The sequence below is a fragment of the Vanellus vanellus genome (genome assembly GCF_965231255.1).
Source record: "Vanellus vanellus genome assembly, chromosome: 5".
In the NCBI taxonomy this organism is placed as follows: Eukaryota; Metazoa; Chordata; class Aves; order Charadriiformes; family Charadriidae; genus Vanellus; species Vanellus vanellus.
The window spans coordinates 25,234,718-25,256,580 of record NC_138910.1 but is presented as its reverse complement, the minus strand read 5'-3'; the positions used below and the strand labels follow the sequence as shown (position 1 = coordinate 25,256,580).

Genomic DNA, 21,863 nt, shown 5'->3' with positions numbered 1-21,863 from the left:
GAAGAAAATACTTAGCCTGACATTGGTGTTGAAATACGGAATGTTTCTGGAGATTGGTAGTCATGCAGATGTATCTGCATCAAGATCTTCCGAACATCAACACCTCCCTGTTTTTTATAAGGCTGATACGTATCTTTAGTTGCTTATATTTTCTTGCATATTTTAATTTTTTTAGAGACTGAGTAATTTTGTTTTACACTGGTGCTCTTAGATGCCTCTAGATCTGTCTCCTCTTGCAACACCAATTATAAGAAATAAAATAGAAGAACCTTCCGTTGTAGAGACAACTCATCAAGATAGTCCTTTACCTCATCCGGAGTCTACTACCAATGATGAAAAGGTCAGAACCCTGTTTTCTGTTGTTTTTTTTTTCTTTCTGGAATTCATTTTCCAAATCTTCCGACAATCTGTAAGTTTATTGTACATGATGATAGCCATACTACTTAGCTGGTTGAAGGGAAAAGAATTTTCATTTGCCTTATTCCTGTGGATATATACTTAATTTGTTCAATTCTTTAGTTAGCTTTGCTCACAGCAATTATTTCTTTGCCTCATACTGGCCATCCAGTAAAGCCAGAAAGAAAATCTAATGTAACACTTATGCTATGTTAGAAAATGCTAACAGGGCTCTTATTCTCTTTTATGCTTCGTTGTTCATGAAAAAGCAAAGAAAGTTCTGTTTCTTTGATTATTATTTTTTTTAAATAATGTCAACAGTTTGAGAGTCTTCATGTGGATGTTTTTATGTTTATCCTATGTCTTACCATAAATTGTTTTGTAGAACAGCAGGGATGTTCTACAAAAATGTACAGAGATGAATGGGCTGTCGTTCAAAGCTAAGCACCAGATAATTTTGTTTCAAATTTTATACTTTTTAGGCTATAGCAGTGTGTTTAAAAGTGGTGATCTCGGGCATTTGCTTATCTAGCATTTACTTCAGTACTTCTAGAAGACTGAGGTATTGTCTGTCACTGGAGGATGTTGCAGTCAAATGAGTTTTAGAACTATTGCTCTAAAGAAGAAATACATGGTTTAATAGTAATGATAACTTCGATATTTGACTTGCGTTTTCATCATTTGGAGTTCTCTTCAAGAACACAAAGCAGAATGCATGAAATGAATTCATTATTTCTATTCCTATGTCAATAAATAAAAATATTAGGAGCAGAACATAATAAAGCAATGCGGTTGCTCTCGTCAGTCTTTTTTCTATGTGCATCTTCAGTGGGCAGTCTGCATTTGAGGAACTTAGCCACCTTATTGCCAAAAATCAGCAGGACTCTTTAGGATCACAGGGTAATTCAGGTTGGAAGGGACTGCAGGAAGTTCCTGGTCCAACATCCTCCTCAAAGCAGGGGTTAGCTCTGAGATCAGACCAAGTTACTCAGGGCTTTACACAGTCTGGTCTTGAAACATCTGAGGAGGAAGGCTGCACAACCTCTCAGTGCAACCTGTTCCAACGTCAGGCTGTCCATGTAGTGAAAGTGTTTTCTTTTGGACCTAGTCTGAATCTCTCTGGTTTCAACTTGCACCCCTTCTCTTATCCTGCCAGCAGGCACCAGCATAAGAATAGCCTTAAGTGTGTGACAGAAATTTAAGAGACTTTCAAATCAGATTTGTCTTTACAAAGCTTTGCTGGGTTTTATTAGTTAGCAAGGAAGAGTAATTGTAGGTAATCAAGGCAATCATGTAGTCAAAAATAGTTAAAGTAGTTTAAAGGAATGCATGTAAAGAGCTGCTTCGATTAAGCACATAGTAGTCTAAATCTTAAGTCGTCTTTATCTTATTTCTTTATTTCAGAGGTTACTTTGTTTTTTCTCTGCGGATATTTATTCTAAGTATTCTAATTTTGGCAGGAGATAATATTAGTGTCTTTATACAGTAGTGGTTCAGTACCTCATTAGCATCATTACAAGTGAAAATTATATCTCAGTGCTTGGCAGTGCTTATAAACTTCTCATTCATGATGTAATTTCAGTGTTGTCACTGTAACAGTGCTGAAGTGAAAAGCTGCTGCTGCTCAATGCTGCTCTGATATCTGATTGTAGAGACAAGCTGAGCAAGGATGAGGGTGCTGCTTGGAGGGTGCTGCTGCTGAATGTGGCCTGCAGAAGTTGAGAAATGTGAGCAGAGTGTTGCTGTTTTCTCAGTTAAATTTTTATACTCTCCTTCTATAGATGTATTGAAGGAGGGGAAGTTGTTTGGTTGCTTTGTTCTTTTTTCCAGGGCATAGCTGTTTTTGAAATACATGCCACTGTAACCATTTATTATTTAACCATATTTTAGTAGCTTTAAATGATTACAGCCTGTTAATGTATGTGCAAGACAGTTTAATTTTCCTCGTAGTGGTCAAAGGAATTTCTTAGAGGCTTTTAAAAAATTATGCTCAATTCTCCTAGTTTTCCAAGACTTTCCTGAGTTCTATTAGGCTTCAATAAGAGTTGATCTTCTGCTTTGAATAGACCAAGATATCATTAGAAGTATGTAAAGCCTTTTAGCCTTAAAATAATAAGAAAGTGAAACCTAATTTATTCTTTGAGAGTTTTCAAACTCATTCTTGTTGCTTATTAACAGTACTGTAAAGTGACCCTCAATAGTTTTGCAAGTTGCTTAGTTGTTGTCAGTTAGCTAATTGCCTAACTTAATTATTTTAAACCCAATTGTTTTCTTACAGTAATAATGAATTACAGTATCAGTTCCGGCTGTCTATATTTCTTGTATAAAGAATTCTGTGTATTGATTGATAGCATTAGGAAGTTACTGCATGATACTTGCTCTTAGGTACAAAATACTAGCAAATAAGCATCTCTGAAAACACTTCCTACAGAAAAGGATGGTTACTTTATTTTAAATATTTTCCATATCAGTGGTTTTTAATTTCAAGCATAAAAGAGTTGGAGAGGTCCTTTCAATAAGTCTCTGATATCATTGAATAGGCTTAAACTTCTTTCCTATTAAGGTAGGTAAAGGTGACTAATGACTTAATCTCATGGTTGCAATTTCATCTCTATTTTTCTTGTTCTTTAGCAGAATATATTTACAAACTGTTTTTATTTCAGACAAAATTTATACTTCATTAGTGCAATGCTTTGATGATCAATTAGTGTATTCTGTTAGACTGGTGTGCCTATGGTTTTGTTTTTACATGCTAATAAAATGTTGGTTTCCTTTAGATCCATATTTCTTAAATCCACAGCTTATGTTATTGTCACATTGTTGCAGTGACTAGCACATGCATGTGTTTTTCAGTGTAGCACAGAGCAAATTAGTATAAGAAGTAAAGAGGAAGTTGAAAATGCTTTGGTTTCAACTGTACAACACACTCCTCTGTAAATATGTTATTCCTTTAATGGTTGAGGATCCTTTCTGATCTTTTAAACAAAGCACAAATGCTGTCTTTAACACACAGAAATAACTGTGCATGTGAGCTTTCTGTTTGCAGAATTTCATAGATTTATTCAGAATTTTATGCATTAATCTTCTGACCATTGCTGAAATCTGATTTCTATAGGGCATTCTTCCTAGTAGGTTATCAAGCCAGGAGGAGACCCAGTTTTACAGTCAGTATTTATTAGAACAGCCGTTAATTAAGCTGTTGCTATTAATAGCCAATAAGTATTCACAGAGTGTCATAACTAACTTATACATGGTTGTGGCAACAGTTGGGAGGCCAATCCCAGCTGCTTGCTCAGAGGTGGAAGGTTGTACTGACATGCCAGTGACTTCTAGGTAGGTGTTTAGAAAGCATTCGAGGTCAGGTTGGATGGCTCTGAGCAACCTAATCTAGCGAAAAGACATCCCTGCCCATGGCAGAAGGATTGGACTTGGATGATCTTTAAAGGTCACTTCCAACTCCAGCCATTGTATGAAAGTCCTTCAAGGGGTCCGTTCTTTCATCAAGTGTATGTCTATAATCCTGTAGTCTTTGTTCGCATATAGCAGCCACTGTGGTTTTGGATGTTGTCTGAATTGTACAGCATGTTCATGCTAGCATAGAGATTCATCTGGTGTTCTGAGTTTACGAATCGTTGCAAATTCAACAGGTATGGTTTTCTCTGGAGCTTATCTGTTCTTGGGAGACTTTCACACGCTCAGCTTCTCGGCACTTCTCTTCTTGGCCTTCTGTATTTTGGTAGCTTTCTTCATCCACATGCATGGGTACTTACAGAAGCCACTCACACAAACCCATACAGTTTGGCTGTTATGGCGTTGCTGTTGAGAATGTGTGAATATCTGGTTAGTTTACGTTTTTTGTATTAAAGCTATATACATGGCTCCATGGCTGCTGTTAGCTGACTGTCTTTTTCCCCTTTTTTATGGAAATTAGGATTACTTTGCCATAGCTATTTATTCTGTGGTGTTCATATATCTAAATTTATATTTATACATATACTTATATTAATATATATATATGTGGTTGCCATGTATGAAGATGTTTCAGGTGAAAGGAAGAACAAGAAAACGAGCTCTTACATCTCTCTTGGCTAGTAGGGGCAAACATGGGTATTCCTGTGTCAGATCCCTACCATGGGAATGGACTTTCTAGTGGCTCCTTGCTCACAGTAATGAGACAGGTAAAAATGGCAAACAGCAGGAGGGAAAGACTGAAGTTGAAACCAGTGAAGAATGACACAGTATTAATTTCTGAATTGACCATTGCCAAAAGATTACTGGGGCAAGTATTCTCCCCTTACGCTGTCCTCTAATTTTACACAGTCAGGCAGTTCAGTCTCCTTTATGCTTTCCCTGTGGCTCTTCTCACTGAATAAGATCTGTATAGCTGTTATACCAAATTCCTTATTTGCAAAGGAGTGTTTCATCCTGTCCTAAGAATATGCATTAGTCAACTCTTCCCAATTTTTTTTTTCTGTTTCTTCAGTTCCATACTGGATGTTTTCTTCTTTTGACTGAATGCTCATCTGTAATTCTAGGTATTATATTCCAATATTACAATGTTCATAAATACTCCAGATTGATACTAAAGAAAAAATTCTTGCTTTCCTCAATACAGCTCACTCTTATTCTCCAAAAATTCACATTCATTGTAAATAGACTTTTAGATCCCTTGGCAAAAAGCCTGAATGAACTAATGAAACCCTGATTACAAATCTAGCCTCTGAGCTTTTGAAGGGAGAAAATTTCATCAACTGAAGTCTTTTCTTTTTGAAAGCCTGCTTACAGTTCTGTGAAGTGCTCAGAGGAGCACACATTTCGCAATGGATGTATAAAAAGAGAAACAATCTGTAAGACAGCTAAGACCTTAAAGCTTTGTGGATGAGTTTTAAAAACTTAAGCTTAATTTAGAGCCTATATGACACAAGTATGAGATGTTCTTTTTGAATTACAGTTTAACAGTGGAGCAACTAAAGTCTGCTGGTCTTGAGTGTAGTTTTATGTGCCGTTGATTGCAGTAGCTAGTGCCAGAAGAATAAATAACTTGGAAAAATCCTGTCTGAAGGTAAATCTGAAGTCTGACAATATCCAGGGTTTCTTGAAAGGAAGGCATTGGTTACTAACGCACTTCTAGGTTTTCAGAAACAGCAAATGCAGGTACTAATTGATAATGTACTTTACCTGATTTGCTAAACTAAGAACTATAGTCAGTTCTGTCTAATATTTACTTGCAACTAAGGAAGTTTAATTTCTATGCTCAAATAATTTCTTCTGCAGTAGGATACACCTATATTTTGCAAAGCTATGAATGTAACACTTCCAGTATTTTTAACTTAGTTAAGAGAAGTACATGCGTAAGGGATAAAGGCTTAAAAAAAAGAGACAATTCCCCCCCCCCCCCTTGTTTTACTGAACCATAAAACTCTTTTGTTTCTCTTTTTTAAATCTGGAACAATGGACTGAAACTGAAATGTACATAAGGGCACCATAAAATGTTTTCCATATTCAGAGTGTGGGTAGACATGATGGTGCTGATAGCACCATGTCTTTCTTGGCAAAAAAAAAACCCCAAACAACTTAATACCTGATCAAAACTGCATTGTAAGTAATAGTAGCCTTAGCATGAATTGAGCCAGGGTTTATCATAAAATTAAAATCACTGTTGTTGGAACAGTTTTATTTTGGTTCAAATGATTCATCCAAAGGGTTTTTTTAAAAATGTTTTTAATTGTATAACTGATTCTACTTGCATAATGTTCTAGAAATTCTGATTTGTTCCATCAGAGTGTGTTCACATAACAGTTGGAATTAATAGTCTTTACTTGTAGTTTACAAACTGATTTAAGTTTTGTTTTTCCTCAGGAAGTGTCACTGCAGCAGACCGCACAGCCTACATCAACAATAGTTCGTCCAGCATCGCTACAGGTTCCTAATGTACTACTTACGAGTTCTGACTCAAGTGTTATTATTCAGCAGGCAATACCATCACCAACGTCTAGTACTGTTATTACACAGGCTCCATCCTCTAACAGACCAATAGTGTAAGTTACATAAATCTTTGTAAAATGTTTTATTACAGAATTTAGAAATGTTTTGTTTACTTTCAGTTACTGTTTCTGCAGTTAATGTATGAATTTGAGATGCTTTGGTGTAACATGGTGCTTTACTACATACGAAACATACAACTTTCACAACATGTGAAATATAATTCCATGTTCTCCACATCACTAAGTTCATATTTTTTATCTTCAAGTAAATATTACATTACAACTGTAAACAAACCAGTTTTAAAATGATGTGTAAACTTGTTCTCTTCTCTGGATAAGTTTTCTTTTATATAGTTCATTCCTTTTTCAGTCCAGTTCCAGGTCCTTTTCCTCTGCTGTTACATCTTCCTAATGGACAAACCATGCCTGTTGCTATTCCTGCATCTATCACAAATTCTAATGTGCATGTCCCTGCTGCAGTTCCAGTAAGTAAGCATGATGCTGTATTAATTTGAAAGTGGAGCAGATTTGCATAAGTGCAGCATAGACCTTAGTTTTAAGCAGCTTGATAGCTGTTTTGGCTTCAGAGGGTAGTGCTGTCATATGCTCTCTATTATGATAACATACTCAGGTTTTCTTCATTTTTATACTTTATCTGGTCAGCTTGTTAGACCTGTCACCATGGTGCCTAGTATCCCAGGAATCCCAGGGCCTTCCTCCCCACAGCCAGTGCAGTCTGAGGCTAAATTGGTAAGTGAAAAACTCCATTATTCCTCAAGAAGAATAACTTGAGAAATTAATTAAATTCTATTGCTTTTTAAAACAGCTTTAGTTTTCTTTTGTTAGACTAAATTCTGCAAGTACAAATTTAATAAAAACAGAAAAATAACAGGTGTGTTTATTTTACAGTTATTTCAAATTCCAGCCTATGTTAGTTCTGTTGTTAATGGTCATTTTGATCTTATTTTCAGTCATTCTTTTAAATGAATTAGATTTTTAACTAAACTCCTTCTCGGTCCTTGTGTTGGAGGATAGGAAACGTTAGTTGGAAGAAAGACAAGATTAATAGCATGTTAACAGTGACTATCACTTTCAGAGAAGCAGAATATGTTTCCTCCCACAGGATACGCTATTTCTTAAAAAGCTAGGAAAAGAAAGGTGTTTTTAACAATGTTTTCAGAATCTCCACTGAATATAGTCCTTTTTTAGTTTCAGTCCATTATAGTTTTGTAATTAGATATGTATTACTGACATAGTTAAGAAGTTGTTTTGTTTGGACCTTTTCTGTTGTGTCCAGGCAGTTTTGGGGCCTTGGGAATTATGTGGGAAGATCGTGAATAAAAGAAGCAGAAGACACTTTTTTTTGGTTTTGTTTTTTGGTTTTTGTTTTTTTAAATATTAGTGATCCAATTATGGTGGTAGTTTGAATTAATCAATATCTTGAAAAAAAAATTCTGCAACATTAGGTAGCTCCTTCTCTTTTTTTGCTGTCTTGTTTGTTTGTTCCAACTGTTCTAAAGTAATAGAAAATCAATTATTAAGCAATAGTTAATCTATTTATGTATTTACAAGATGTCTCTGTACATAGTACCTGTCTTGTGAAGTAGTGTTCCTCTTCTGACTTTGTGCTAAAAAAGAATCGGGAACACCTTCTAGATAAAATATATTTTTATACATCAATATTGATAACTGGGAGGATGCCCCTAACATCCTTTGATATCTCATTTCTCTCGACCTAAACCTGTGGACTTTCTTTCCTTACCCATTTTCTCTCCTCAAACCATGATATGAAAAACAGTGAGTCTGGCAACACTAATTATTCTGCTGTTTGGAGTAATGGGATTCCAGTATAGTGGGCACACTTTTAAGCGTATGGCTGGGTGAATTGCTTTTAGAAAGCTTTAAAGGGGGAAAGAAATACATGTATGTGGTGAAGACTTTGATCTCATGTTGGAACAAGCAATCACTCAGATGCGAAGAAAAACAAAGATCATTAGACTTAAAATTTAACAGTCTCATTAGTCTTCTCGTTAGAATTTAGCTAATATATGCACTTCAGTGATTGCTTATCTTAAGAAAAAAAAAGTGAGACTGTAAAAAGGGTATTTGCAGTATTCCTTTTTTCCATTCTTGTCGCTTAATATAAAGCATGAGCAGAATTCAAGAATATCAGAATTATGTATAATTCTTATGTGCATTTACTTTTATATAGTGCCTATTCACAGAAATAAAAAACTTAATTTCTTATCACTCCTAAAGTAAAAGCAAAAGGAATTTAATGAGAAACATAATGTTTATGTAGAAAAGCTTCCAACGGGAAGACTAACTCACTATGCCATGTGATGCATTGTTGGCAGATAAGTGATGGTTTATCAACTGTAAAGTTCCATTTAATTTTTAAAATTTAAGTCTTTGTGCTGCAAAATCCCTTCTTTTTCATGTATCTCTTGAAAATAATTTTGCTTGATATGTACTAAATTCTGCAAAGGTATGGTAATCAGGTTTATTTTTCCTGGTTAAGCCAATGTAAGACTTAATATTTAGTTTTACGGCTACTTGTTTGCTTTTTATTTCATTAATAGTTCACACTTAAAGTTGAAATATAAGCTATTACACTGAAATGCAATAAGTGAACAGTGTATGTTTTATCACAGTATGTTTCATCTATTAACAGTATACTGCAATTTGTGGATTTATTGGTATAAGTTAGCAGAACGCTGGGAACACTTCCTTTGTCCTTTTGCCTACTATAGCCACATTTCTGCTTCATGTTGGGGTGAAGTCTGTTGGCCCAGTATTCGTAGTGTCTTTTGGGCAGAAAACTGGATGAAGAGACAAATCTGTGATGTTCCCTTCTCAACAGTCAAGGCCCAGGAGTCAGGATTTTTATAGACTTCTGGAATTTTCTTGGCTGTAGCTTTTCTTTATTTATTTATTATTTAGAGAAATTTTTTATTGTTCTTTATAGACAGACCTTGCAGTCTCACGGATTTTTTCATATTGCATTATAAAATGTAGAACTTGAATGCCTAGCAAATGTAAAAAAAAAAAAAATTTCAAATAGTTTCCTAATATTGCAACTATTCCTCAGATATTAAAGTAAATTTGGTAGTCTGAGATGCAAAATTTGAAAAGTTAATGTGTTTGTTTTTTTTTTTTCTTTTTTTCCAAAGGCTTTTGTCACGTATGCTTTTGGCCATTGTTGTTTGAATTTTTTATTCAAAGACCATACTTTTTTAATACACTATTCTTCATTTTCTACTATCATATATACAACAATACTATTTCAAGGTATTCTTAATTGACACAGATCTATTCTGTGTAGAAGGCACAACTCCTTATGTTTTAGATGAAGTACCTGGCACAAACCAAGACAGGAACCAGGCACTTCCCTTCCTTTGTGCTTTGTGCCTTTCTTTGCCACGGCCATTTCTGCAGTTCATTTCTTGCACAACATTTCAAGGAACTAGTGTATTCTAGAGTTTTGTAATAAGAAAAGCACTTTGCTCTGATTTCATTCCTCATCTCAATCATTCGTTTTTCTCTTACCTGGTTTCAAAAGGCTATTGTTCTGTAGACTTCCTTTTATTTTTTTTTTTTTAAGGTAAGGTGAGAACTAATTTGAGAAAAATCAAATTGGAGATTGTAGTGCCATCATTTCCTAATGCTATGGAGTTTAATTATTTAAATATGGATCTGCAGAACTTAATTTCTGTATTTTTGTTATTGTGAAAACAACATACTTTTCTTCCATTTTGATGAATACCTGTTGTTTCCTTATGAGTTGCATATTGTACATAGAGCATCATATATTTCTTTAAAATCATGAATGAGCTTTAGTAAAAGAAACTGACATTTTGGTATTTTTTTCCCCACTATGGACAGCTTTTGGAGACCTCTGTTACGACATTTGAAAGTATTTTTATATTAGAGCATCAAAGCTTAATGCATAATAATCAGAACTGTATATTTCTGTATTTGATAAAATTTTCAGTCTGAAGTGTCAGACTCATTCAGTGTGGCAGTTTTGGTTATTCATGTGAAACAAGTTACTGAGATGTCACTTCTAGAACTCTGTTCTTTCTTTGCTGAAATGCTCTTTTCTCTGGTTACCATTAAAGTTGCCTGACACTAAATGATCACATGAATTCCATAGACCAACAGTTGGATGTGAGAACAGGTTCACTGAGTGAAATAGCAGATAGAAAAATGTGTACCAACTGCAAGGAATAATGACTGGGAGGAAAAAAGAAAAGTCGTAAACAAAAAAAAAAAGCCATGAAAGACAAAAATAAAAAATTGGCTATGCAGTGAGCCAAATCCTTGTGATTGGTGACATTATTGCAAGAGGCTCTCAACTGAAAAAGCTGAAATTTAGTGGAAGCATGTGTTAAGTACAATCTTAGTGTCTGCTTCAGCACTGAAACGTACAGTGCTATATGTGTTTCAGTGCTCTGGGATAATTACATGAAATTAGATCGCATTTTAATTTTATTGTCCAATATTGAAGTTGCTGTAGTGAACATAGCTGCTTCATTCACACCTGTGAAAGGCACTGTTCCTGTACTTTTGAACATTCTTGGATCCTTTTTCTCCTGTTGCTAGAACTGAAGTGAAATATGGCTAGAGATTTGATTGAGGCACAAGCTGTCTTCTACTGATATTCTTTTGAAAATATCCTTGTATCTTGTACTGGGAATGACATTCAATAAGAGTGTAAATGAGTTCCAGATTTCTGTGGCACACTTAATATAAATCGTCAGTTTTTTTGATGTGACTCCGTATTTGTTGTTATGCTAAAGAAACTGACTTCGTACATAAGTAAAATCAAATGCATGAGGCAGTTTTGTGGTATTTTAGAGGCTTAGAAATAGACACGATAGCTGTGTGTTGTGGTTTAACCCCAGCTGGCAACTAAGCACTACACAGCCACTCGCTCACTCCCCCCTGGTGGGATGGGGGAGAGAATCAGAAGGGTAAAAGTAAGAAAACTCATGGGTTGGGATGAAGACAGTTTAATAGGTAAAGCAAAACAAGGAATTCATTCACTGCTTCCCATCGGCAGGCAGGTGTTCAGCCATCACCAGGAAAGCAGGGCTCCAGCGTGTGTAATGGTTACTTGGGAAGACAAATGCCATAACTCCAAACGTCCTCCCCTTCCTCCTTCTTCCCCAGGTTTATATGCTGAACATCACGTCATATGGTATGGGATATCCCTTTGGTCAGTTGGGGTCAACTGTCCTGGCTGTGTCCCCTCCCAGCTCCTTGGGTGCCCCCTGCCACCTTGTTGGCAGATCAGTAGAAGCAGCTTAGAAGTCCTTGGCTGCTTAACATAATAAAATTTTAGTTGTTGCTATCAATGTTATTCTCAGCCTAAATCCAAAACATAGCACTAAACCAGCTGCTAGTAAGAAAATTAACTCTATGCCAGCTGAAACTAGGACACTGTTTAAAAAAAAAAAACAAAAAAAAAAAAAACAAACAAAAAAAAACACAAAAAACAAAGAAAGAAACAACAACAAAAAAAAACCAAACAAAACTTTCCTCACTAAGATGCATGATCCTAAATATTGCAGAATTCTTCTGCTCTTTTTGTGAGAAGATCTGTAATTGTACGCTTTCTGTATATGAAATGTGAGCTGTGAGTTAATCCTAGTTGTAAACCATTGGTTTTTTTGAGTGTACAGCTTGTGGATGCAAACTTAATGTTCAGGCCTTTCTGCATGCATTGCAGAAGTTTCTGAAGAACTTAAAAAATTGCTTTTAACACTGAATGTTTCACTCTGTCCCCTCCTACCCATGTAAAACCTTTTGTCACAATCTGAGAAATACCTTGCGCACAGTGGGCAACCAGTAGGCTTTCTGCAGGAGTTTTCTACTGAGAAGTGACAGAGGGCAGCTTGGCAAATGTTCAGAAACCGACATTAACTTGCTGGAGCCCGGCATGGGACCTTGTGTTCAGCAGAATTCTTCTGACCTGTCTCTCTGCGTGCCGAGCTAATCAGCAAACACCTAATGAGCCTACTCTAAAGAAACAGACCCTCTCACAACCTACTTCATTTTCATATGTTCTCTGGGGGTGGAGAGACAAGACTTCATAAGGACTGATGATGCTGCAAAGACCACAATAATGATAATTAACTTGCTGAATTTAGAAGATTATGCTGTTAATTAGTTGCAAAATAAAGATAAGTAATAGAGCAGCAGATGGTAGGATAACACCCAGGAGAAGGAGGGTTATTACTCTGATGAGCTTTTGTGGCAGATATGAAATATGGATCTGAGTTTTTCACAAATTGTTTCTGGAGAATATTATCTTGTTTCTGTGAGCTCTTGATGGAATGATCTAGTCCTACCAAATTTTGACAGATGCGGTGAGGATTTGTTTTCAAGGATATACATGAACAATAAAACCTTGCTAATAAAGACTTTAAAAGCTATTAAGCTATTTGAAAATACCAGTTTTAGTTTGCCTCTAATAACCAAATATTCTCAAACAAACCTTGGTTGTCATCAGGTTTCCCCACATAATGCTTATACGTTTATTCTAATACCTGTTTCAACAGACTTGATTTTTAAAACAGATCCTCATCATATTTGTGGTAACTATCTCTCTACTCGCAGGAAGGACAACATTCATGTAATATTTTACTCAGCATTACCTTGAAACCTTTTAAACACGAGCTGGATATCTCCTTGTGAAAATCTGTAGATATTAGTCAGATTTTCACAATATTTCTGCGTTTGTGGATAATTTTAATCATAACTATTTGAATTTCAACTTTTAAACTCTGTAATATAAAACTAAGCCCAATGCTTTTCTATTTCTGTTTCCACAGTACCTTACATTTAACAATGTAATTTTCAAAAGGAGTTTACTTACAAATTTACAAAATGATAATGTTTAAATGTTAGCATTACAGTTGGGAAAGTTCTACTTTTGACTGTTTGCACATCCATTGTGCCTCATGATACATCTTTTATAACGTAGATAGTATTGTGCTATTTTTCTCACTTTATACTGCCATTTTCAAATTAAATGTAAACTGTACAAATTTAATAGCAGAAACTTATTTTCTTTTTAGGTTAACTCTGCAAATATTTCTTTAACACAGAAATGCAGAAGTAGAAAGAATGGAGCTAGGCAACAATAACTTGCCTTATGTTCACATTGTAAAAAAGTCAAAAAGAAAAACCCTAAACCCTAATTAGTTTTGTTTCATCTCCCAGATCTTCTGAACTTGGGGTCTCTTTCACTATGGATATGCTAGTGAAATTTTTTCTTTAAGTAACCAACTTTAAGTAAACACTACAAAGCATATCTAGGAGTTCACAGACTCTGTTGTTTTGGGGTGTTTTTGTGGGGGATGCTTATATCAAGATTTGCTCATGCAATCACGAGCAGAGATCAGACGCTCTGGCCATACACATGCTTACTATGTAAATGTTTATGCTCTGCTGCCATTAAAATTAGAAGTTAGCTTGTTATCACTGAATTTACATATTCACACACTTGAGTTGGATAAAATTAATCATTTTTACTTCTCGTGGCAGTGGAAGAGGACTATATATATATATCTGGCAAGTTGCTATGTCTTGGTTGAGTAATTTTTGAGACAGTAACTTTTAAAAATCACTAAGTATGGCGGCTTGTAATAAAAGAAAGCATGCCCTTTGAAACCTCAGCAGAAGTTAAAATAGACACATTGTAACTAACTTGTTACAACTAATTTGTACTGTCACTACTGTCTTAATTTTTGGCTGCTGAAAGTTTGTCATATGCTGCTAAACAGCAAGTTACGATTCAAGAAATACTTCTCAAGCAATTCAGATAATAAATGGAAATACACTTTGAAAAAGCAGATGTTAATAACCTATGTAAAGGATATTGGATAAAATTGTCGTATTAACATTAAATACTTGCTACTTTCTCTAAAAAAATATTTTTTAAAAAGTGATTTGACAGTGGTGTGTGTAATGACCAGGATTAGTTAACATTTTAAAGGGGGTGGGTGGAAATCATCTTGCCATCTTTTTAGTTGTTGTAATTAGATCATAGAGTTTGGGTTTATAGATTTTTAGTTGGACAATTAGGAAACACTTAGGCCTTTCTGTGCCTGTGACTGAAATTTTTTTGTTAGCTTGTCTTTTCCAAGGTAAGTTAGGAAGGTACGAGTTCATTCTTGAGTTTGTTTTAATGCTGTAAAGAAAGTGTTAAAACTACTACCTAAGGGCTTAGGATTTTCAGAGTGCTGTACTTATACCAAGAATTATGGGCATGTTATCTTAAAAATTTGTGTCATCCTGCCCTAATGCCTGCAGGTATTTTAAATTTTTGGTGTTAGAGCTGAGCACTGGGGAAATTACTGTAAATTTGTTTTGTGTACTTTTCTGAAAGCACCTTCTTCATTCTGGGAAACTTACAAAGTTGATACAAAAGTGAGGTGGGGAACAGAACTTCATTAACACCAAATTTTTATGTACACTTGAACAGTCCCTTGTTGGGGTAATGCGTGCTGCTAATTCAATCTAGAGCAGTCACTACAGAAAAGACTTACTACAAAAGTCACTGGCTAAAGATTCCTTAATAGCAAGCCAGCAGAGGAATGTTGGAGTTTCTCGGTTCTCTTTGTAGTCCTCAAATAGGATATCTGCTGGTGGTGGTTAGATGCTGCAGTCAGCTATATCGATTTGGTAGTTGATGGAACTTGTCATATTGCAGACCTGAAGATTTTTTTCAGTTCTGACAGAGGTGATCTGCAATCTGTTGCTCTAACTGTAAAACAGGGTCTGGGAAAAGTAGGAGAACGCTGTCCGTATACTCCAGTGACTTAATTGCTGAGAGATGTTGGATACTACAGTTTATAAAGAATATCTATATAAATAGGTGCAACTTTTTCTGCTTATTTTGAGCTGGTCAAATGCAGCCTAGCTCCAGCATTTTTAAGACATTCTATTAATATTAGTACTTTGGCAATACTTTGTTTGCACTCCAAAATATGATGAAAGAAGTTATCGGAGTTTTCATAAACTCTTATGTATTAAGTCATTAATCTGTTCTTAAACTTGTACTGGATTCTTCAAAAACCCAGTGCTCAGTAGAAAAACGTTCTCTAATACCATTTGTCTAGTTAGGTAAATTTTTCAGTAAATCTGAAAATTTCATGATAAATTATACAATGTTCATGAAATTTTAAGAAAGGATCTGGAATTATGAGCAGTTGTATTTACTGAAATTTAGTGTGATGCTTTATCACTTAAGATTAAGAATTTGTTGTAAATTAATATTAATATTTGTTGAATATACTATCTGTTATAGTTTTTATAGATCTCACCAAAAGTTGAGTGAAATAATTTTCAAGAGATAGTCAATAAAATGCTTTAAAATAGTTGTCGTTAGCTCTTGAATGTATTATATACAGCTGAACTTTGAAGTTTCTGTTCTTCATAGTGGCTGTGTACAATAAAGGAAGAACTTCAAGCCTTTTAGCATTTTTCTAATGTAAAATAGCATGCTCTAACAGTTACCTTGCATATTTGTATATAAATTAAAGCTAGTATTTACATATAATTTGAAACTCATGATTATGTTGTGCATTATTGAGATATTTCAGCAAAGACCTTGGCTTTTATCTAATTACTCATAGGGAGGATTTTGGAGGTGAGTATTTATAAAGACCATGAAAAAGCAGACTCATAACAAACCATTTAAAAATGGATGGAGAACACCACAATTTTTAAAAGGGAAAGAAGTTTGTGTTCTTTTCTTTACCTGTTTTCCCTCATGTGTGGTTGTTATCTTTCTGGTCTGTGCCTTCTGTAATACCAGCCTCAGCAACTGTTCGTTCATGGCCTTCCAGTCACCTCTTTATGGGCACAGTTCATCACGAGGGAGGCTTTCTGTTTCCTTCTCCATACAGCTTACCATCCTTCTCTTTCTGACATCCTGTGTGAAGCCTCATTGCTATTGTCATGCTCGCAAGAAATTGTCACCTGTTAGTAGGTACATGCCTAGATCACCGTTGAAAGCCTATAAAAAGAAACAGGCATTTTAGAGTTGGAGTTCCTGTTTCCAAAATGGAAGTAACTACTAATGTAAATAATTAATAACTCCTCAAATTAGCACAATGGAATATTTCCTTTTTATTTTCTTCTTTTTTTTTTTTTTTTTTTTTTCTGCTCTCAGAGATTGAAAGCCGCCTTGACCCAGCAGCACCCTCAGGTAACAAATGGAGATACTGCCAAGGGACATCCAAGTGGGTTGGTTAGGACTCAGTCAGAGGAACCACGACCACAGTCACTACAACAACCTGCAACTTCAACGACTGAAACACCGGTATGACAACAGAGTAGACATGTACTTCCTACCCCCTTCTTTGTTATAAAAAAAAAAAAAAAGTCTTTTTCCTTTACTCTTGATTTGTAAAATAGAGGTTAATGTGCTTCTTGGAGTCAATAGTTCTGTAATAGCAAAATGTTTATAGTTCTTACATGTTCTTAAATGCTTCTAGAATATATTACCTGAGATGATAGGTATTCTCTATCTGATCAAATTTAAAACTAAGTCCTCCTGGTTTCTGGAGTTTAACAGGAAAGTCTGTGGTAACTGAAAATTGTACAGTTGGTTACTATATATTTGAAAAAAACTAAGTGCTTTTCTTTTGTATTTATACTGCATCTGCTTAATATTTTATATCATAAACACTCTTCGGAATTTTTTTTAACTGCATCAGGTATCGTGCTTACGTTAATTTGCTTGAAGTAGCTCTTCTGGGCTGCCACAGGAAGTTTCAGCTGTGTGAATAAGCGTGCTGTGTCATCCCTGGTACTGAAAGAGGGGGTCTGAGTTTGAAATGGTGGGCTGTTCCTTTGGGACGATAGATGAGAACAGGGGAATAAAGGGCAAGACCTCCGAGTCAGACTGGAAGTGTGAGTGCTGCTAGAGGAAAGAGATACTTTCCTGGGTGAATCCTGGAGGATTGTTGCTGTTCTACTTCTAAAAAAAACTTGTTAGAATATGTTTTCAAAATGCTTTTAAAAAAATCTCTGAAAGTTATTTTCAGAATTCATAACATAATACCAGTTTTGTAAAAGCTACATACTTGGCCCAGAACCAGAAGTACCTGTAGCTGCAATGAAAGCACTCAGATTCTTAGACTGGCCGGTGAAATTAAATAATGTATCAAAACAAATACGTTTGGAGCAAAAAGAGGAAAAAGGGTTACCCATTGTAAAATGGTCTCCTCCTTAGGGCTGCTGTTCTCCCATACTACCATAAGTTTTGAAAAGAATATTTTCATAATATCACGTAACAGAATTTTCAAGATTAAAAGCTTGCTGTTTGGTTATTTTGTGGTTACTTCAGAATTAGTATTTAAAAAAAAACAAAAAGTGTTTCATTCCTAAAATGCTGATTTGAGTTTCCAGGGTTTATTTTCCTATTAGCTATCTAGAATTTATGCCAACTGATACATGTTTGGTGTTTTTAATTTAAAAATAAAACTTACTGTGGAAGCCTGAATGTGCGGATGCACCTGTCATGCAGACAGTTATATTCTATCTGTCTTATCACTTTAAAGTATTTTAAGATCTGTTATATTGTTACCGTAATTAATTAAATTTTGCCTAGGGTTTGTATACAGCTGTGAAAGGAGTATAATGTATAATTTAAAATATTGAAATACTTTGATCCTGTCATAGTATGTCGGTGCATGTAAGGGAAATTGGTATGCAGCGGTGGGAAACACATCAACAAGTAGGAAATTGCTACCTGGAGATCCAGGGATCAGTGAGCATCAGCACTGACAGCGTTTGTCAAACAGCTTCTATATATTGGGCATAAACAATTGCCTAGTATTTCAGCTGCGACCATGTTTGTGGAAGGAGTATTTGGGAAGGGTCAGAAGTAGAAAATTTATTTCCTGCTAAATGTAACTTGTAAAAGCTGTTTTGGGTGGAAGAGGTTTTAAAGTTTACCTCTTGTAAACACTTGTCATCAGAATCGGTAAAAGTGTCTTGAGAGTCCATCTAAACAAGTATTGCTTCCAAGCTTTATTTGGTTGCCAAATGTAAATTTCACATAAATTTAACTCTGAAGTGAGTGGCTTCCCCTAGTGCAATTTAAAAACAAAGTCAGAGCCGTGATTAAAATATTATATTAACATGTAACATGGTAAGGAGTGTAAATACAGGTTTTAAAACATAGCTGTAGAGTTAAGTGACGTAGCTTTCCACAAAAGAAACATGTACAACCTGAATGTATTTAGAAATGTTGTGAATGCTTTGCCCAAGATGTGATGTGTATTTATACTAGTGCTGCAGGTTAAGTCATGAATAGTATTATACTGTTAACTTCTTTAATGCTTTTTACTGTTTTCAGGCATCACCAGCTCAGCCTACACCACAAACGCCAAATACAGGTGGTCGGCGAAGAAGAGCTGCCAATGAAGACCCCGATGAGAAAAGAAGAAAGTTTCTGGAGCGAAACCGGGCTGCTGCTTCCAGATGCCGACAGAAACGGAAAGTCTGGGTGCAGTCATTGGAGAAAAAAGCCGAGGACCTGAGCTCGCTAAATGGCCAGTTACAGGTATACTTTTTTTCTTCAAGTAAAAATGAGTAAGTTTTTCCATTCTTTGACAGGGATCCTGGATCGATGCAACTTAAAAATTTGCATGAAATCTGAAATAGAAATAGTTTAGTAACTGGTGGCTCAGGTCAGTATTGAAAATTCAGCACTAGTTGCATATAGCAGTAAAATAAGAATATAAGAGAATACTCAAATTTTGAGATGTGTAAACTTTAGGGTCATACCCTTTTGTCCTTTTGTTCCATTTTAAATAACTTTCAGACTGTGATCCTAAACAAGGATGACAAGATGCATTGGACTAAAGGCTTATTAGCAAAGTAATAGCCTTACCTTAAAAACTTCTTGCTCTTAATCATTTGTATCACAGCCTGAGGTTATTTAAATAAGATTTGGTTTGATTTCCTTTGGTGCTTCTTAACTTCCCTTTTTTTCCTTTAAAGTGAATGTAGTGCTCGTGAAAGGTGCCAGATTGACATCACTGGAAACTGAAGGCCTCTTTTGTCCACAGAACAGGTACAGCACAGGCAGTGGCAGTGCAATTTTCACCACACTGCCCTCCCAGTGTGCGTAAATCCTATAGTGAGGGAAGTATACTGTAAGAGGGTAGCCTAGTGTATGTTGCAAGTAATTTTTCCACCTCATCTGAGGTTGTCAATCTTGGAAAGTTGCCATGTGGACTTTTCACCCTGTAGGAGCAATCCATGACCCTTTTGTTTAAACTACTATTAAACTTTAAAGCATGCTTTCTTAATGTTTTCCAGCAGCACATGAGAATTGGCTCAAAGTATTGTTTCAAAATGAAAAATTCAGGAGCTTTTTGAAAATTACAGAAAGGAAAAATGATGTCATTTCCTAAATGAAGCATTCATTTAGAAAATGCAATGGAAAGTATTTTGATATATTAAAGTTTCACCTCTTTTTCTTTCAGCAGAGCTGTTTGCGGAGTCAAATTCACAGATATTTTCCTTTCTCTTAAAACTCCTCTTTCATGCTGTTTGATAAAGAAAATGGCCTAGTTTGACCACCAGGAAAGTAGGGCATGTTGAGATGACTTTTTATCCTGTAATGAAAATTACAGTGTATCAGTTGTCTTCGTGTTCATATCTTTAAGAATACTCAGCATCCCAGACTCTAAAATGTAAGAAATTCCTACCTAAGCACACAACGTGGAATTTTTTCCTGTGCACCAGCATTAGTTACATTTCTTGCAAGTATGTCATTTTCTCATACTTTTTCAGTCTTTAGACATGTTCCTTTAGTGGAGTCACAGTCTCACTGTAAAACCATTAATTACAAAACGGTTTGTAGCATGATAGCTTAAATAATCTAAGAAGCAAGTGAAAGTAAATCTACAAGAAGAAAAGCAAAGAACAAAAAAGATCGGCTATATTTCAGGGTTTTTGGTAAAATTAATTTCTGGTATTATGTGAACTGCCTTTAACTTATACATATCAATTTTTATAACCAAAAATTATGTAAGTACCATAACCAAAAGACTTCCAGATTTCCAAGAGTTAACTCGGTGAATACAAGAAAAAGGATTTTCTTACGGTCTACCAAAAGCAAAATTGTTAACTGTGAAGAACAGAATGACTTGTAAAGAAAATTGAATGTCAGACAAATAATTATACTGTACTTTATGTGAAAATGTTAATCAATCCTATATTTCCATAATAATTCTTCACTTGACAGGCTAACACAGCTGATCAGCATAGTGGGCAGTAATGACCCATGATTACTTACTTTATATTTAATAGTAAATTTAATAAGTTTGGAGTTTTGCCTTAGTACAGTTTTATAGACTGAGTGTTAGGGTTTAGTAGTTCATATTTTGTTTAATGTCTAAATGACCTGCTTAGCTGAATTTATCGAGATGTCGCATTTCCAAAAGCAATACCGAAATGACTACATAGGGTTGCTTCATGTAATAATTCTGACTTCTTTCAACACAGTTAGTAGCTTTCTTGTAATGTCTGTGTCAAAGCTTCTAATGTCAAGGTTTTTAAGACTGGAAACTCTCTAACAGTACTTACAGATTTTGAAGAGATTCACTTGGTTGATGTATATATTTTGCTCCATGGTTTTCAGCTTTCTGTAGATTAACTTCTGCCTACTTTCTTCTTTTAACTGTTTGAATGTAATTTGTTTATGAAGCATTATTTTTCAAATTTTTTGCTTAAGGGAAAATTTCCATCTACTGCATCACACCAGTAACACATTTAGGTTAGGCTGGCTGTCTTTATTATATGCTCTGCTATGTAAGTTTTTTTTTTTTCCCACGCTTCCAAACTTTTAAAGTTTATTTACTGTTTGCTTTTTGTGGACTGTGTTTTCTGCTAAGGTGTTGATTTGTTTATTGATCTTAGATTTTACATACCACACTGCCTCTGTGCCTTGCACAATACTGCTGGGTATGGTATGCTATATAACATGTTAAGGAAGTATTGACAGTGTGTCCCCAGTAGCTGCTCAATCGTATTGCAGGACCAGATGTCAAAGTTCATTACGTGATCTGTATTTGGCCCTTGTTTCTCTAATAATCTTAGAGGGCAAAGTATTAGTAGAAGAATGGCCTGTCTTCCTCATGAGGTCATTGCAGGCTTTAAAGGATCAGCAATCAAGCGGTGGTTTGTCCTAATGCTGCAGAAGCTGCTTTAGGAAGGTTAAACTATGAAAGAAGTGCCCAAAAGTAAAGGCCCTTTCCTATATAGGGGTATCTTGTTGAAGTTGTCCAAAAAGAAACGGAAAGAGTGGTGTTTAACTCAGCCACAGGCAATCCCCTACCCTGTAAGTCACATCTGCCTGTCTCTGATGAGAGTTTTGGTAAATACACCTCAGAAATACTGTCCCACACCTTGCTGAGTAAGGGTTAACCTGGTCCCACTATTAGATACATA

The 21,863-nt window shown here is 35.4% G+C and overlaps 1 protein-coding gene across 1 annotated transcript in view; it reads left to right on the top strand.

The window, feature by feature from the left end:
- Nucleotides 1–21,863, top strand: part of ATF2 (activating transcription factor 2) — a 40,506-nt gene that overhangs the window by 6,160 nt on the left and 12,483 nt on the right. Inside the window, exons 4-9 of the mRNA XM_082483344.1 lie at nucleotides 212–340; nucleotides 6,256–6,434; nucleotides 6,751–6,865; nucleotides 7,044–7,130; nucleotides 16,567–16,716; nucleotides 18,760–18,966. Of these exons, the coding sequence (XP_082339470.1) occupies nucleotides 212–340; nucleotides 6,256–6,434; nucleotides 6,751–6,865; nucleotides 7,044–7,130; nucleotides 16,567–16,716; nucleotides 18,760–18,966 (867 nt within the window). The remainder of the gene's footprint in view (nucleotides 1–211; nucleotides 341–6,255; nucleotides 6,435–6,750; nucleotides 6,866–7,043; nucleotides 7,131–16,566; nucleotides 16,717–18,759; nucleotides 18,967–21,863) is intronic.